This window comes from Myotis nattereri (genome assembly GCF_964212035.1).
Source record: "Myotis nattereri genome assembly, chromosome: 6".
Taxonomy (NCBI): Eukaryota; Metazoa; Chordata; class Mammalia; order Chiroptera; family Vespertilionidae; genus Myotis; species Myotis nattereri.
In genome coordinates, this window is record NC_138081.1 from 91,996,401 (window position 1) to 92,014,574 (window position 18,174).

At 42.2% G+C, this 18,174-nt stretch overlaps 1 protein-coding gene across 1 annotated transcript in view; it reads right to left on the reverse strand.

Annotated features, from left to right (window-relative positions):
* SYNE1 (spectrin repeat containing nuclear envelope protein 1) overlaps positions 1-18,174 on the reverse strand; it is a 387,878-nt gene that overhangs the window by 117,381 nt on the left and 252,323 nt on the right. The window contains exons 94-98 of the mRNA XM_081094059.1: positions 15,179-15,346; positions 14,805-14,966; positions 5,092-5,286; positions 2,711-2,884; positions 575-766 (exon numbers count right to left, since the gene is read on the reverse strand). Coding sequence (XP_080950185.1) covers positions 575-766; positions 2,711-2,884; positions 5,092-5,286; positions 14,805-14,966; positions 15,179-15,346 — 891 coding nt within the window. The remainder of the gene's footprint in view (positions 1-574; positions 767-2,710; positions 2,885-5,091; positions 5,287-14,804; positions 14,967-15,178; positions 15,347-18,174) is intronic.

The following is an 18,174-nucleotide window of genomic DNA, read 5'->3' on the forward strand; positions in this document are numbered from 1 at the left end:
AAAGTTGTGGGTCCTAAATAAAAGTCTAGGTATATCTGAAAAGTAGGATGTAGGAGGCATAAAAGAAAAATGTGAAAATGTTATAGGATACCTTGATTTATGAACCACATTTACATTTTTTTAAATTGTGTCTTTGCTAGATTTTGCTATTTCTTTCTTTTCCTACACTGCAACCTTCAGGTCTACAGATTCAAACAGTCCTTATAAAACCTATTTGAAAATCTATGCCAAAGTTTGTGTAATGCAGGTAGGTACATAAGTATGTATCATTCCCCACCTTTTCCTTCAGTGGTTCTCAACCTTCCTGATGCCGCGACCCTTTAATACAGTTCCTCATGTCGTGGTGACCCCCAACCATAAAATTATTTTCGTTGCTACTTCATAACTGTAATGTTGTTACTGTTATGAATCGTCCTGTAAACATCTGATATGCTATATGTGTTTTCCGATGGTCGCGACCCACAGGTTGAGAACCGCTGCTTTATATGGGCGGGCTCAGAAAAGGCATGCCAGCAAGGCACAAGGATCCGGTGGTCCTTGCAGCATCGCCTCGCTGTCGGGGCTGGAGCCTCACCTGGATGTTCAGCTGCTTGTCCTGCAGGGCTCTCTGGAGCTCCAGGAGACTCCCCTTGAGGGTTCTCAGCTTCACAGCCAGCTGCTCGGCCTCGTCCTTCGTGTGGGCCTTGCCCTCCAGCAGCAGGTTGTCATTGTGGACAGAGAGCTCCGACAGGGCCGCCACCTTCTGCTCTATTTCCACCAGCATGTTCTGGGAGCACAGAGATAAGGGTGAAGCTCACACACCCTGCCGGCCTCTACAAAGACCGTTTCCTGCAGCGAGACGCAACACTTCCTTACGTCTTTCATCCAAAGAACACGTCTTCAGGGTTTTTTTCCCCTAGGTTCCCTACAGCCTTGAACAGTATATACAGATTTTTAAAAATACCTTGAGCTTCTAAGTTTTTCTCTTATTTAAGATTAGATATTATATAATAAAAATATATTGAAAAACAGCACATGGGAAGCCCACTTTAGATAGGCAACAAGATGAGGAGAAAAAGACCATTTTTAGAGAAGGGACCCATGGAAGCAAAGTGCCCAGAGCCCCAAACGTCACACAATGTGGCCCCAATTCTGTGTAATAGCCCCCATTGTAATTATACACCTGGCTCAAATACTAGATTTAAATTGACTAAGGAAGTGTTATATATTTGTGTGATTCCATATGCTTCTAGATTCTAAAAATATTGCCAAAAGATGACTTTAGTACTTTGTAAAAAGTCCTGAAATATATTATTGGAATTATGGACTTTATGTATAATGATAAAAATAGAGGTATCCGAAGGGAGTGGAGGGAGTAATGACAAACATATTTTGAAGTGCATGTGGCAATTTCAAATGCTAAAAGGAAATGCTAAAAATAGATGTCTCTTCAGAAAGAAACTTTAAAAAAAGATGGTCTAAAGAATAGAAAACACTGGCATGTAGCTCTCTATTGGTTAGCATCAAAGCAGAGAAGAACAATGCCTTCAATACACACAGGTAAATTGCCCAAGGAATTAAAAAAATGCAAATTATAATAGTCAATACTACAATAAATATCGAATCATAAAAGGAATGACCAAAATGGAATACTACCTATTTAAAAAAAAAGACAATGTTCATCAACGAACGGTTTGTACATAAGTATGTATCATTCCCCACCTTTTGTGTATTTCCTCTGATGTCAAATGGGATAAATATGAAGTCATGCTTACTGATATTTAACCCTGCAGATTAGGTAGGATTTTCTAGAAACTTGCTAGTTAGTTAAAAGAAAGAGCTTTTAAAACATATGTCACCCATGTGTAAAGTACAATATGTGGATAATCTTTGAAATTCAATGACTGGCACAAGGAGTTCATTATCTATTCTCTATACTTACGTGTGTGCTTGAAATTTTTCATGACATAGAGGTAAGACAATCTATAATCATAAAAGCATAATATGCTAATTAGGCCAAACAGCTGAACGACCTTCAGGTGTCATTCCGGATGTCCTTCCAGATGACCTTCCAGATGAAGCCGGGGCTGCAAGGGCCGAGGCAAGCCACTGTGGCTGTGAGGGCTGAGCCCCTTGCACGAATTTTGTGCATTGGGCCTCTAGTAATAATATAATGAAAACCTTAATGTCATTGCATCTACCTTAATTCCTAGGGACCTCACATCAGAGAAAGGATACTCTCTGCTCCAAAAGACACCTTCTTGTGTTCAGTCTGTCTGCCTCAAACTGACAGTTTGACCAAGTTTGTAAAAATTAAATATCAGAATTAGAACAAACATTGCAGCAGAGCACCCAGGGACACCTCCTGCTGTATTCATCCACAGTCTGATGCACTGACACCAATTCTTCTCATTGGCTCTGACTGTCTTATTCGCACCAAATACAGGCACTATAAGTGTTTTGGTATCTATGATCTTTTAACAATTTCCTTTAGGAAGTTGAAGATTTTCTAAAATTGGGAACTTACTGGTAAAATTTTCCAAAAGACTGAGTTGAAGTCTGAATTTCATTTAAGCTTTTATTAGGTATTGTTTGCCTACTCTCTAAATATGTGGAGTATATGGCTTGGAAAAAAATCGTATATCCGTATCAAGCCTTTTTACCATTATGTTTTCACATCTGAAAATATGCTTTGTGATGTTAACATGTTCCTTCAAGATCATTTCCGTACCTGGCAGTCCACCAGCTGGGCCTCCATGTCCATGGGCTCCGTGGAGGTGCCCAGCGCGACGTCCAGAGTGGCCTTAGTGCTTAAGAGCCAGTGGTCCAGCTTGTCGACTTCAGAGCGGTACCTCTGCAGGGCCTGTTCCTGCCTCTGTTCCTCCAGCTGATCATTTAACTTCTCCTAATGAATTAAGCAGAATGTCACATAGATCGCCCGAAGGTAAAATCATTAGGATTCAACACAAGAACAATGATCTCATCTCTGGCTGCACACCAGAATCAACTTTGAAACTTCAAAGCAAGACAAAAACAAAACAAAACATACACACAAAAAAAACTATCCTTGGCCACATACCAGAGCAATAAATCAGAATTTCTGGAGGTGAGTCTCAAGATTCATATTTTTAAAAATCTTTCCCTTTGATTCTAATGTACAACTAGAGTTTAAGTATTCTTACATAATACAGGACCAGGTAGATAATGTGAATGATGAAAATTGATCAAGGACTAGAACAAAACAATGGCATAAGATGGTGGGTTGGAAATAGGTACATGACTCCAATGTGGGGAAACTGTAGGGAGCAGGGGGGACTGTGACAAACTGAAGAACATATGGTCCACCTAGAAAGCAAGCATCATGAATTTCAGGCAATTGATTCCCTGCAAGAAGAAGTGGCCCAGTGTTACTAGTTTCTTGAATGAAAGAAGAAATTCTTTTTGTTGTTGTTATTATTAGATCTCTGTGTGGTTTTTTTCAATGATGGCAAATAATTCATATTAAAAAAATACACCAAGCCAATCACTTAATTTTAATTTTGAAACTCCACAAATGTTTCATAGAATGACTGGGGATAATATTAATACATTAAAAAGTTAATTCTTAAAATAAGGTATTCTAAATACCTTATTTTAAAATTACTTTATAAATAACATTATTTTTAAATTACATGAAAAATAGTTTAACATAAGCTATAAATAAAGCAGACACATTGATTTTAAATTTATTCCGAACAAGAAGTACATGAATATATTATCTGACTAATCTTATAACAGGTAAAACTAGAAGGAGCCTACACACCCAACAATAGGACCATGTTTAATTGAATAATAGTATAATCATTAGCCAAATAAAATAATATTAAGTTCATGTAATAAGAAATGTATTGAGAACTGATTATATCCCAGAGGTACAAGGAGCCAGATACTCTAAAGCACTGGTTCTCAACCTTCCTAATGCCGTGACCCTTTAATACAGTTCCTCATGTTGTGGTGACCCCCAATTTCATTGTCAAAAATTAAACATAATTAAAGCATAGTGATTAATCACAAAAACAATATGTAATTATATGTGTTTTCCGATGGTCGTAGGTGACCCCTGTGAAAGGGTCGTTCATTCGCCAAAGGGGTTGCGACCCACAGGTTGGAACCGCTGCTCTAAAGGATTTTGTGGAGTCTCAGGTCTAATGTCCTATATATTTAGGGCCAGAAATGATGAGAAAGAATAAAGCAAAAATAAACTTTCATGAATCAGTGTGCTTGAATTGGCTAACACTGACTAAAGATTTATTCTTCACAGCATTAGTAATAGTATTCATAACATGCTCTTATTTAAACCCTAGAGGCCCGGTGCACAAAATTAGTGCACAGATAGGGTCCCTAGGCCTGGCTGGTGATCATGGCTGATCTGTGAGGAAACCGGAGGGGCGACTGGGGGCCCCCCACTGGCACCCGCGTTGGCTGGCCTGGGGCCTGTGGGTTGGGGGCAGCTCCTGCATTGAGCATCTGCCCCCTGGTGGTCAGTGCTCATCATAGCAACCAGTCATTCCCCTGGTTGTTCCGCTGGTCATTCCACCGTTTGGTCGATTTGCATATTAGGCTTTTATTAAATAGGATAGCAAACCACTGTGCAAACCTTCCATAATTATTCTTCATAAGGCCCATGTCTACCAACTATGTGCTTTCTACATTCTCAACTTTTCATGCTGAAATGAGGCAAAAAGGGGTGAGAAGATGCATTTCTGGCTACACACTGACTCAGTGCTCCATTCATGAGATCCTCCCTGAGACATAGTACCAGCTCCTCATGTGTGAGGAACAATGAAACTGTACATCATGCCCAGCCCCTGTAGCTTAGTGGTTGAGCATTGACCTATGAACCAGGAGATCATGGTTTTATTCCCAGTTAGGGTTTCGGCCCGATTCCCAGTAGGGGACATGCAGGAGGCAGCCAATCAATGATTCCCTCTCTCTCTCCCTCTTCTGTCCTCTCTGAAATAAATAGAAATATATATTTTTTTAAAAGAAAAACTGTACGTCACAAAGTAAGCCAGGCATTTGTCAACACAACCCTAAGGGACATGGACATGTGGGGCTTCCGAGTTATGTTACCTCCAAAAGCTGTCGTTTCCCTGACGCCTTCATCTTGATGGTGGACATGCGCTCTGCCAAGACGGTGAGCGTGGACTGCAAGGCCAGTTGCTCTGCAGGGTCAGACTCCGGGGCCTCAGACACCAGCTCTTCTGCGAGGGATGCCTGCAGCTCGCTGATTTCATCTTGGAGCATGAGGATCTCATCCATCAGTGCCTGCGGGAAAGACGGGAATCACACTCAAGTCCGGATTTCTGAGGACTGAGAAATCCTGTCACCAGCTCAGTCTCCCATCAGTTGAGATGAGTGGATATATTTCACTCAAAGCCATTTAACCAGCAGATAGGGGGCCTAACACAAGTTCCAACATGGAAGTCCCAGACGACCTGTCAGAAAAGTTCTGATTTCAAAACCATGTGTGTCATTAAATTAAATGAATTTGAACAAGTTCATGAATCTTTCTTGTTTTCAATAGGCTCATCTATAATCTAGGGCAGTGATGGCTAACCTATGACACGCGTGTCAGAGGTGACACACGAACTCATTTTTTTGGTTGATTTTTCTTGGTTAAATGGCATTTAAATATATAAAATAAATATCAAAAATATAAGTCTTTGTTTTACTATGGTTGCAAATATCAAAAAATTTCTATATCTGACATGGCACCAGAGTTAAGTTAGGGTTTTTCAAAATGCTGACACACCACGCTCAAAAGGTTCGCCATCACTGATCTAGGGGCGGGGCATGCTCAATTCATGCTCGCATCTACAATTCTATGTTGAATATAAAATTCATCACTTTCTTCCTCCACATGATTTTTCCCATTCCCACTCCCAAGTTCCCCAGGTTTGAGACAGCCAGTCGTTTTAATCCCAAATTCACATTATACAAGATGGGAGCAATCTGTCACCTGTTCGCATGTCATCACCCTCTCATTTTTCTCCTTCGCTTCCCAAGCTAACATTTGCCATTTCACAGGGCTGATTTCCAGCCCCCCTTTCCCCGCTCTGTATCTGTCCCAGGTGAGGGCCATTCCCAAGGCTTTCAATGGTTTCCAAGGCTGAATGCCTCCAAAGGTGCATCCCTAACCCAGACATCCATCCTAACAACAGGCTTCTATATTCAACTTACACATTTCATGGGTATCTCCATCCTATGATGTGTGGAGCCTGCCTCCTCCCCTTCCTTCTCCACCTCAGTAAAGGAGCCGCCCTTCTGGCCATAGCTCCACCTCCAGACCCAGGGGCCATTCCTCACACTTTCTCTACTTCACTGGCTCAATCCAATCCCACACCAAATCAAAATGCTTGCTTGTGTGTCTGTGTATCTCCTATCCTCCACCCTCAGTCAGAGCCTAGTGTTGGGGCTACCTGCTCACATTCTCGTCTCTCCAATCCCCTCTTCACCAAATGATTAGAGCGAGCTTTTAAAAAGGTAAATCAGACCCTCTCACTCACCTGCTTTAAGATACTTAGTGGCTTATCATCTGTAAAGTAAAATCCAAGCTCATTCCCACGTACTTGTCTGGCCTTACCCCTGCCTGCCTCTTGTACTACACTCTCTCCCAGCTCCTATATTCTTGCCTTCATATTAATGACTCCAGGACCCTTGGCAATCTATTTACTTATTTACTTATTGAATTTATTGGGGTGACATTGGTTAATAAGGTTATATAGGTTTTAGGGGTACAATTCTATAATATGTCATCTGTATACTGTATTATGTGTTCACCACCCCAAGTCAAGTCTCTTTCTGCCACCTTTAGGCTCCCTTTACCCTCTCCTACCCACCCTCTGCTCCTCCCTTTCCCTCTGATAATCACCATACTGTTGTCTATGAGGTTTTCTTTATTTTTTTGTTTTTGAAATATATTTTTATTGATTTCAGAGAGGGAGAGGGAGAGAGATGGAAACATCAATGATGAGAGAGAATCATTGATCAGCTGCCTCCTGCACGCCCCCCCGCCCCCCACAACTGGGGATCGAGCCTGCAAGCCCAGCATGTGCCCTTGACTGGAATCGAACCTGGGACTCTTTAGTCACAGGCTGACACTCTATTCACTGAGCCAAACCAGCTAGGGCTGTTTTTTGCTTAATCCCTTCAACTTTTTCACCTAGCCCCCCAATGGTTTCCCCTCTGACAGCTGTCAGTATGTTCTCTGTATCTATGAGTCTGTTTCTATTTTGTTATTTTATTTTGTCCATTAGATTCCACATATAAGTGAAACCATATGGTATTTGTCTTCCTCTGATTATTTCACTTAGCATAATGCTCTCCAGGTCCATCCATGCTCAGCAATTTTTGTAAAGTAGCAAGCACCCTGTTTTCCCGATTAATGTCAATCATAATTATACATGGTTTTTATTTTCCATTTTTCATGCTTTATGACTTGCTGTGTAGCTGCAATCATGGCAGGAGGGAGTCTTACTTGGGATTTAAATGTGTGTTAGAAAACAGGCCTTACTGCAGAAGGGGCTTTGCATTCGCCAGTGTTTCATAGTTCCCAGTGTCCCCCAGGTGCCTAATCCCCATCTCTTCACAGGACTGCAGGCTTCCCTGTGAGCACGGTGCCTTCTCCTGGAGGCTCTCAACAAATATTTACAAAACAAATAAGTAGAACTTCTCTTTCCCTAATATCAAGTGTCATCAGGTTTAACTGGATTTTTAGCGATGACACTGACATTAGTAGATACACCTAGGAAGTGCACACACTAAATGCACAGCTCTGTGAAGTCTCACCAACTGCACACACCCATGCTCCCACCCCCCTGATCAAGAAGGAGAACACACCCAGGACTATACGCCCCTTGACCCTGCTCCCTGTCAGTCTCTCCCTCCTTCCCAAGGATCGCCAGCCAGGGTGTTGGCTGGTAAACGTCCAGGTTATCTTTGCCTGTGTGGGCTCTGGATAGTGGATTCATCCCTGATGTACTGCTTCGTGTCTGGCTTCTTCCACTCCCTGTCGGGACTGTGAAAGTTCTTGTGCTGCCTCATGTAGAAAGAGCTGATCATCTTCATCGCTGTAGCGTATTCCACAGTCACGTGGTTTGTGATCTTTTCCATGTCAGCCTTTCTAGTGGGTTCATAGAGGTGATCTCATTGTCCTTTAATCTGCATCTCCCTGATGACTAATGAGATCGGATGCTTTCCCTATGTTTGTGGCCACCTGAACATCCTCTTTGGTGACCGCCCGCTAAAAACCTCCTGCCCATTTTCTAGTGGATCCTGCCCTTTTCTTGCGGAGGTGTGGGTTGTTTGTTTACTCCAGATAAGAGTGCCTGTGTCTCTTTTGGTTCTGTGTATTGCAAATATCCGCCCCCATTCTGTAATCTGGGTGTCCCTTAATGGGAAAACACTTGCTTAATGGTCCCTTTTGGTAGTTTGATGTACCAGCATTTTCCTCTATTAAAAAAGTTAGGTGCCCTAGCCAGTTTGGCTCAGTGGATAGAGTGTCTGCCTTCAGACCAAAGGGTCCCGGGTTCGATTCTGATCAAGGGCATGTACCTTGGTTGCGGGCTCCTCCCTGGCCCATGACCTGGTCAGTGCTTGTGCAGGAGGCAACCAATCGATGTGTGTCTCTCTGTCTTTCCCTCTCTCTTCCACTGTCTCTAAAAATCAATGGAAAAATATCCTCAGGAGAGGATTAACAACAACAACAAAATGTTAGGGCTTTTGGTGTCCTATTTAAGTGATCTTTGCCTACCTCAAGGTCATGAACATATTCTCACATGTTTCTTCTAGAAGAATGCTATTCAAAGTGTGGTTGAAAAAAAAATGGCATTAGTCTGCAAAATGTCTGTCACCAGTTCATGACCAGGTAACGATAAAATAGGTAAATGTTAGGAAACTTTATAGCAACCTGACATTGACCTGATATCCAAGAAGTATTTTATTTTATTTTATTTTATTTTATTTTATTTTATGTTACAAAGATAATGGTTTGTGATGGGCTAGAAAGTTTAAATAAAATTTTTTAAAGGTTATTTATTACAGATAGTTTGAGAAGCATTGTTGGAAAACGTTTTATTTTCCCTTCACATTTAGATCTACAATCCACCTGAACTTAATTTTTGTCTCCAATGTAGGTAGGGGGGTCAACAATTTTTTATCTGGATAGCCAACTAACCCTGCATTACTTATTAAAAATGATTTTTTACTCAGTGCTTTGCAGTCTAATTTTTGACATAAGCCAAGTGTCTGTGTAGATGTGAGTGTGCTTCTGCCTTCCAATTCTGTTCCATGGACCCTTTGGCTGGCTGTCTGTGCCAATACCACACTCCCATAAACACTATAGCGTTGTAAGTCTCACTCTAAATGATACATCCTTCAACTTTACTCATCTTCTTCAAGGTTGCATCAGCTATTCTTGACCCTTTCAAAGTTCAATATATATCTTTTCATATATTTGCCATATATTTTAGAATTAGCTTATCAGTCTCTACCAAAGAACTTACTGGGATATTATAATTGGATTGCAATGAATTACAGACTGATCTTGCTTCCTATATATTCAAAATGCTTTTTGGCCTGGGCGGAGTGGCTTACTGGTTGAGGGTTGACCTATGAACCAGGAGGTCATGGTTGGATTCCAGGTCAGGGCACATCCCCAGTGCAGGAGGCAGCTGATCCAATCAATGATTCTCTCTTATTATTGATGTTTCTATTTCTCTTTCCCTCTCCCTTCCTCTCTGAAATCAATAAAAATATATTTTTAAAGATGCTTTTTGTCCAGTAAATTATTTCATACTACCTTATAATAACTTCTTGGTATTTGATTGCCAAAAAAATATAACATTTGCATTATTTGGTCTGTTTAATTTAAAGGCTTTTCCATAACTAGTTGGACCGCATTGTCTTTTTCTGCATTGACCCTCTGTATGAGCAAGAATAGCCCCCTCACAATTGCACACCTGTGGCTTTCCTCACAAGCACATTTATAGTGCCTTCTACCCACTCCTGTTGCCATTCCAAATTTTCAAAATCTGCCTCTCCCCAAAGACCTGCAAGAGGTTCCTTCTAGCTACTTCCCACTGCTGTAGTCCACAATCACTTTTTTAAAATTTTCTTTTTGGTACAGTATCTTGGTAATCTACTCCACCCTATTGTAGGTTTTTTAAACCACAAATTAGTGAAAAAAGTTCATCTGTTTCAGCTGTGCACATAGTAAATGCTCAACAGATCTGGTTGAACTCATTCTTACTCTTGACAGAGAAAACATGTATCTGAATCATGAAGCAACAGCAGCAACAAAAGCCTCCTCATTTAATCTCAGTCGCTTTGACCAATCAAAGGTAGAGTGAAGTCACCAGCTTCCGTTTCCAGCTCGCAAGGTTCTGAGGCAGCTCCCTGAATGCTCTGAAGACGTAATGAAAGGACTCGGAAATGAGAGATTCTAGCATGGTTAAGTTTCATCCTGTGAGAATGGAGCCTCTCTATTCATGCTTCTGTTTACTCTCAAGGGAGAGCGTTTATTTTTGGAAGACAGCTACAGTTTTTCACAGCCAAGCTTCCTGGGGTTTTCTCTATGGGTGATGAAATGTTTTTGTAAATGCCACAGAATCATACACTTTAAAATGGTTACTGCTATAGGATGTGAATTTCACTTCAATTTTATTACGAAAGGATCCAGCCAGCAGTCAGATAGGCCTTCCCCCCATAGCCCTGTCTCGGCTGGTGGCCAGCTGCTTCCCCAGGATGTCTGACTCAAAACTGAGGAGAGGAAGATGAAAGGCAAGTCTTTGGGCTTCTGACTTGTGGTGGGAAGCGGGCGTGTGCATGACACTTTCGTGGTTTAGAGAACTAACTACCTTGAGCTTCTCTAAAATGACTCACTCTAGAGAGAACATGGTTTGGTTCAACACCAAATGTAAACATGAATTTCATGGTGACTTTCAGAACTATCTACAGCAGCATAGTTCATTTCAAATGTTGAGTGGCTGTACATATTAAACACCAAAACAAAATAACCTCAGAGCTCTGTCTACTATCCATCACTGAGCTTGGTGAGGCAGAGACCACACACTCCCACCAAGTGTTAGCTGCCTATGACAATGGAGGTCCCATCACAGAGGGCTGAATGCTCAGAACAACAGCCACAAGCCAGAGTATGAGCCTGTGAATGTCTGAAAATGTAATCTGTCAAACAATGTATAGAGGATAACAGGAAAGTCACAGTATTCCACCCAAATTCAGTAGATTTGGACAAAAGTTTAAAGGAATAATGTAGGAATTCAGTTAGCTCTCAAAAGAAACACGAATGCTTCTGAGCGAGTATTGGGGAAGAAATAACAACTGAAGTGTTTGTATTAATTTCTAGGAAATATAAAAAACGTACTTGCCGAAACCGGTTTGGCTCAGTGGATAGAGCGTCGGCCTGCGGACTGAAAGGTCCCAGGTTCGATTCCGGTCAAGGGCATGTACCTGGGTTGCGGGCACATCCCCAGTAGGAGATGTGCAGGAGGCAGCTGATCGATGTTTCTCTCTCATCGATGTTTCTAACTCTCTATCTCTCTCCCTTTCTCTCTGTAAAAAATCAATAAAATATATTTAAAAAAAAACAAAAACAAAAAAACGTACTGGACTTTCTCACCCACATTCAGCTGGAATTTAGAAACAGTGATTCTACAGTAGTGCTTGGACATTTTTTAAAATTAATTTTATTGATTTTAGAGAGAGAGGAAGGGAAAGAGAGAGAGAGAGAAATTTCAATGATGAGAGAATCATTGATTGGCTGCCTCCCGCACACCTTCTGCAGGGGATCGAGCTGCAACCCAGGTATGGTGCCCTGACTGGGAATCAAACAGTGACTTCCTGGTTCATAGGTTGATGCTCAACCACTGACTGAGCCACACTGGCTGGGCAGTGCTTGGAATTTTTTAAGTACCATTCCAGAAGCTAAGAACCAATTTAGACGCTGTGATACCATGAGCTTTTCATGTGGGCAGCTCTGTCCCAGAATTTGTAGAACATAGATTCTGACAGCAAAAAGTAGGTCAGATGGAAAATGTCCAATTTGTGATTACATGAGACATTACACATTACTTATACTTCTTTCCCTCTCATTAGAGCACTGGTTCTCAACCTGTGGGTCGCGACCCCTTTGGGGGTAGAACAACCCTTTCACAGAGGTTGCCCAAGACCATCCTGCATATCAGATATTTACATTACGATTCATAACAGTAGCAACATTACAGTTATGAAGTAGAAATGAAAATAATTTTATGGTTGGGGGTCACAACATGAGGAACTGTATTTAAAGGGCCAGAAGGTTGAGAACCACTGCATTAGAGCATTAACATAATTGTTAAGCTCAAATAGGCAGCCATCACTGAATTAGCTACCTCTCCTCACTGCTATGATTGCTAGCATTACCACTCTCCACTTAGAAAGAGACAAAGTCACATGGTTGGTCCTCATTACAAGAAAAGTTACAGATTCATTTCTAATTTACAATACTTAGCATTAATATATAATTTTGAGTTTTCTCCATTAAATCCCTTGAACAAAATAATAATTTGCTCTATGCTTAGCTTGTGTGTGTTTTCATGGGAATGCCTGGAGGCATGGAGGTGGTGGTGACTGGGAACTAATTTGCATTTTCAATCAGCAACTCTATAATGTCACCAGGCAGATCACCAGGGCAAATCACCAGGATCCTGTTTTCATAGAGATCCTAAGTCCTATGGGACCCAGGGAAAGGGTTTTTGTGTTTTGTGTTTTTTTTTTTGGGGGGGGGGGGGGCGGTGTCAGTCACCTGGGACATAAGAATGGTGAGCCTTGAACAAAGGCAGAGAGGACCCGGAAGGAGAGAGAGGTGAGCTGTGCGATCCTCTCCAGAAACATGGGATTCTGCTAATCTAAGCGAGTGACACTCAAATTCACTCTATTCCAGCTTTCAGATAATTTATTAGAGTTTTGTTTTTAATCCTCACCTGAGGATATTTTTCCATTGATTTTTAGTGACAGTGGGAGGGAGGGGGAGAGACAGAGAGAGAGAGAAACATCAATGTGAAAGAGACACATCATTGGTTGCCTCCTGCACACGCCCCGGACCAGGGCCAAGGATTGGACCTGCAACCGAGGTATATGCCCTTGACTGGAATCAGAACCCAGGACTCTTCAGGCCATAGGCCGATGCTCTATCTACTAAGCCAAACTGGCTAGGGCAGCCTTGGGATAATTTATGCCAAATTCCTTTGGAAGCTCAAAGGGAGCTGTGATGGAATGGAGAGAGGTCCCCGCCAGGGAACGGGGAAGCATGGGTGATGGGGTGGGGGTTGCAACGCTGTAGACAGAGCCCCAGGAGCACACTGAGGCTGCGTGAAAAACCCCTTCAGATGACAACGAGGTGGCCCTGACAATCAGAAAACTGGGGCGTCAGTTAAAGAGGACTGTGGAGCTCAGGGAAAACCACACTGTGATAGTCACCGAAGTCCCTGACTATCCTCACGATTGGTTTGGTTTAGGTAAACAGAGGTTAATTTTAATTTTATATATTTATGTATGGCACCCTCCCCAAACCAGACTGACTAGGGGTGACTTTGGGAAACAGAAAGACCCAAAATAAGGCCTCAAATGGATGCTAGGCACTTTGATCTCTATCTTACAGTCACAGAAGTGTCAAAAACCTGAAGTCATATTCTCAGTACGCTGTCTCTAGATAAAATGCCTTTATTTTCATGCTATACTGCAAGCTCCTATATTGTAAAAGAATGCCATTTCACCTTAGACCGCACACATGAACAAACAAGATATTCCAACGTTCTAAAACTACACAAATGCAAATTAGGGGGAAAGATAAACGTGTACTTGGTAGATACACATAGCACGTCATGCTTTTATAGCTCTTAATTTGCATCTAAAAATATTTTCCTTTTCTTCTGCTTCCTATAGGGCTGTCACAGGCCCCTGAGCTTTGATCGGGACAGACAGCACTTCCCCACATCATGGTGACAATATTTAGGTGGACGTAAGCGTCGTACCCTTGCACCTCCTCCATACCTGATCGTGCATTAACAGCGCACCTGATAAAATGCTAACGCGTGACCCAGATGTTAACATATGCACTTTCTTATCACGCATTTTAAATTGATGCATTTTAAACAATAGCTTTCTGGGTTAGGTTGATATAATTGTCTCTTTCTCATAGAATGTTATAGCTTTGCCTAGTTTACGTAACCTTTCAAAAAAGAATTCAAGGCAAGAACAAGCACAAGATTATAACTTAGAAGCCCTTACTCTCCAACTGTTTCTTTGCCCATTGAAGTCTGAGAGCTATTCTCCTAAGTGATAATGGGAGGTGCTGGGCACATGGTTACGTTTCTTAGAACAGCAATACCCAGAGAAGGCAGATGGAAGGGTGTCTTATTCTTACAACAGTTCACAACAAAATAAAGGAAATACAAGCATGGAATAGACAAATGCAATACTTTCAACAATAAAGATTTTAAAAAAATAAAAGGAACTACGCTTTGTATAATAAAAATAAAAAAAGCAACATCCATGCATGCAGCATCCTTTCATTAGGTTCCAGGTCTGACTTTCTTTCTTTCTCTCCTCGATCCCGCCCTGAAGCAGGAGGGGAAACCACCAGCATCTGGAACCTTGTTTACTCGGTGAGAGCTGAGACAGTGAAAAAATGTCAGTCTGCTCTCGCCACACACGCTCGGCCGGTGACCAGTCACAGCGTGCACCTATGAAGTCATGCAGGAAACTGAAGTCACTGCTATTTTTACCTGATGCTCAGCCATCTGGCTCTCTGGACTCCGGCCCGTCTCCAGGTTCTCACCGAGTTTCAGCTCGATGGCTTCCATCTTCGTGGAGATGGCCTGGAGAGAGTCCTGGTACCGCTGCTGGCGTTCCAGAGCTTCATAGAGCGTGCGCTGCTTTTCACTGATCTAAAGCAGAAAAGGGATATTACCAAACGCTTCCTCGCCCTTTATCTTCTAGGTTATGACACTGCTTTCCTCACTGCTTTCCCTCTGTGGCCCAATAGAGGGTGGTCAGCGGTGCAGGGCATGTGCAAACTCTCTGTGTGGATTGCAAAAGGCCACCACGAAGGTCATGGGTGTCTGGTGGGCTCAAACTGGTCCACGTTTCAGTGGCTTACCACGTTCTTTAAAGTTTCCCAGGAACGCTGCAGGTTGTCCAGCATAGCGGTCGCCGAGGGCTCCAGCCCTGGCTCATAGGACTCCTGGGGTGGCAGCGCGCTGGGCTGGATCCTCGCGGCATCGGTCTGCAACCTCTCGGCAGACAAGGCTTGGTAATAAGCAATATCCTGTGCGGGCAAAGCACAGCGCTGGAGTCAAGGGGAAGACAGAGTGTGGGTTCGCATGCCCTGCGTGCTGTCTGTCGGGGGGAGGATTCACACCTGTCCCAGGGGCTAAGGCTATTTTATTATTATTATTATAATTATTATTGATTTCAGAGAGGAAGGGAGAGAGAGATAGAAACATCAATGATGAGAGAGAATCATTGATTGGCTGCCTCCTGCATGTCCCCCACTGGGGGTTGAGCCCAGAACCAGGGCATGTGCCCTTGACCTGGATAGAACCCGGGACTCTTCAGTCTGCAGGCCTACGCTCTATCCACTGAGCCAAATCGGCTAGGGTGGGGCTACAGACTATTAAAGTGAGTAAATTCTTGTGGCAAGAAGAATGTAGAAGTCCAAAGCACATTATAGTTGCTTTAGAATTTCAGTTTATGTAAAAAAAAAAAAAAATCAACAAATTTAGCAATAAAAGTTGTCAAAACTCATTCTTACTTTGTATTTGTTAAAACGGAAATACAAAGGATTGATGTGGTACACGTATTTAAAGATTAACTACTATAGCAAAACGAACAAAAACCCTAAGTAATCTTTTCTGAACCTTTTCTAAAATTCTGCTTAATGCATTGCTTAAAGTTCTGAATAATTTGCTTTAAGTAAAATTAAATCTACAGAAAGTCATTTTTCAGGGATAGCCAGATCTTCCATATTTGAGAGCTCATTCTTCATGGAAATTAATTTAAATATTTTCACTTTAAAAATGGGAAAAAATAATAGGGAAGTTAAAACTACTCTAAGTAACAAATAAAAAAAGGTTCCCTTCTAATCAGTTCCTGGAAAGTACACAAAAAAGTAATCCAAGCGAATGATAAAAAACCAGGCCCTTGAATTATTCTCATTCCTTGGGTTATAAGTCATATTACATATTTTATTAATATTGACAATAGGATCTATGATATCAAGACATATAAGTCAGGTGTTTCCATTTGTTTCTGTGGCTATTTATCTGTATATTAACAGAAGTTGAATTGGTGAGTAATGTTTAGATTCTGGGTATTGCTATTATAAAGTTCACTCCTTTTACAGTTATGTTATTGAAGAAAATTATGTTAATTTTAAATACCTGAACCTTAGGGATAATGTCTTGGTAAGATGTAGTGAAGAAGGTCCCTGCTGCCTGAGAAACCAAGGCCACAGCAGGAAGGGGCCTGGTGGTTGGGGTCAGAAGGGGAGAGAAGCAGGGTCCTGCAGAGGCATGAATGCAGACAGCAGTCTGACACCTGAGAAGCCAGGGCACCTGAGGTCCAGTTGGCACTCTCCTCCCATGTAGTCATATGCCTGGGGCCAGTCACTCCGCTCTCCTGCACTGGTCCCTCCTCTGCAAGCACTGGGTGCTTCTGAGGATTCACTACAGTCCCAGGTGAAGGGCCAGGAGACCTAACTATGTTGTTGCTGTTGCTGAGGCTCCAAATAAGTCTCTAACATGTACTGATGGCACTGGGGCATGGAGACGGGTTCCTCTCCTTTCCTAGCCCTGTCACCTCCTTGGTTGGTGACTTTGGTATTCTCCAGTCCTTGGAAAAGCTCATATTCATTCATCCTCATGCGCCTCCAACCCACTTCAGTCCTCCACACCCTTGAACATGATAGCCTGTCAGCGCTGACTTGGTTCAACCCCCGTGCACCAGTGACATCTAAAGTTACTTAAACCTTTCTTTTGCCAACAGCTTCGTTTCCTCTGTCCATCTGACCTCTGCTTCACTCACTTGGAAAACCCCAACCAGAACTCAATATAAATTTACTTTAAAGGATGCATGTATGTGCATGCTCCCATACACACACATGCGTACAGACACGCAATGAAGCCACCCGAGAGATACTCCTAAAATTCTGAAATTTCCAAAAGTATGTCTGTATTCACACTCACCTTTATCTTATTCTGGCCAGTTTCCTTGCTTAAGGCTCACCCTCCTAGAATCCATCCATCTTTGCTTTCAAGGACTCGGTCCCCTAACATCCTCTCCCTCTCTCCTGACTTTCTCCTCAGCACACAGAGTCAAATCTTTTCCCTCTGAAAACCCCTGCAAATAGTCTTTCTTTCATAACTATTTTCTTGCAGGATATCATATATTAGAAATGTCACAAATCACTGATGGGTTGTTACATGTGCATATACCTGTATACACATTTGTAATCACCATTTATTTCTTACTTTCCTCCCTTTCGGTTCGTAATGCAGCTTCTGAAAATGGTAGTTTACGCTTGATATGTTCACTTTCTCACCCTCAATCAACTTCTAAATGCCCAGTTGAGCTTCAGTCCTAACGAGTCCACTGCAATTGTTCTTGCCTCATCATCAGTGGCTCTTTCCTACGAAATAACAGGAGTATGTTCCAGCCTTTCCCCGGCTTGGCCGCTCAGTAGCATCCATGCCACCGGCCATCCTTTCTGGAAACACTTGCCTTTCATCTCTCTGCTCGCCACCCAGCTCTCTAGTCATTCCATCTTTCTCGTTTGTAGTTTTTCTCCGCTCATTCTCAAACGTGGGTGTATTTATAAGCTCCTGACTCACATACACAGTTGAATGAGTATATCCCAGTCTCTTTCAACTCAACATTTAAAAAGCAATCGAGGGTGACAAATGAACTTAGGAAGAAATGATAAAGCATTATCCGTCTTCCACCTAAGCTAAAGACTTGATATTTATTTGCTATTTCTTCTCCCCTTATCACCTACTGCTTATGTAAAAATGACATTCTACTGAGGCGTGCCCCTGCCACAGCATTGGTGCAAATTCTCATTACAGCGCCTTCCCCCATTCCCAGGCTGTAAACTGG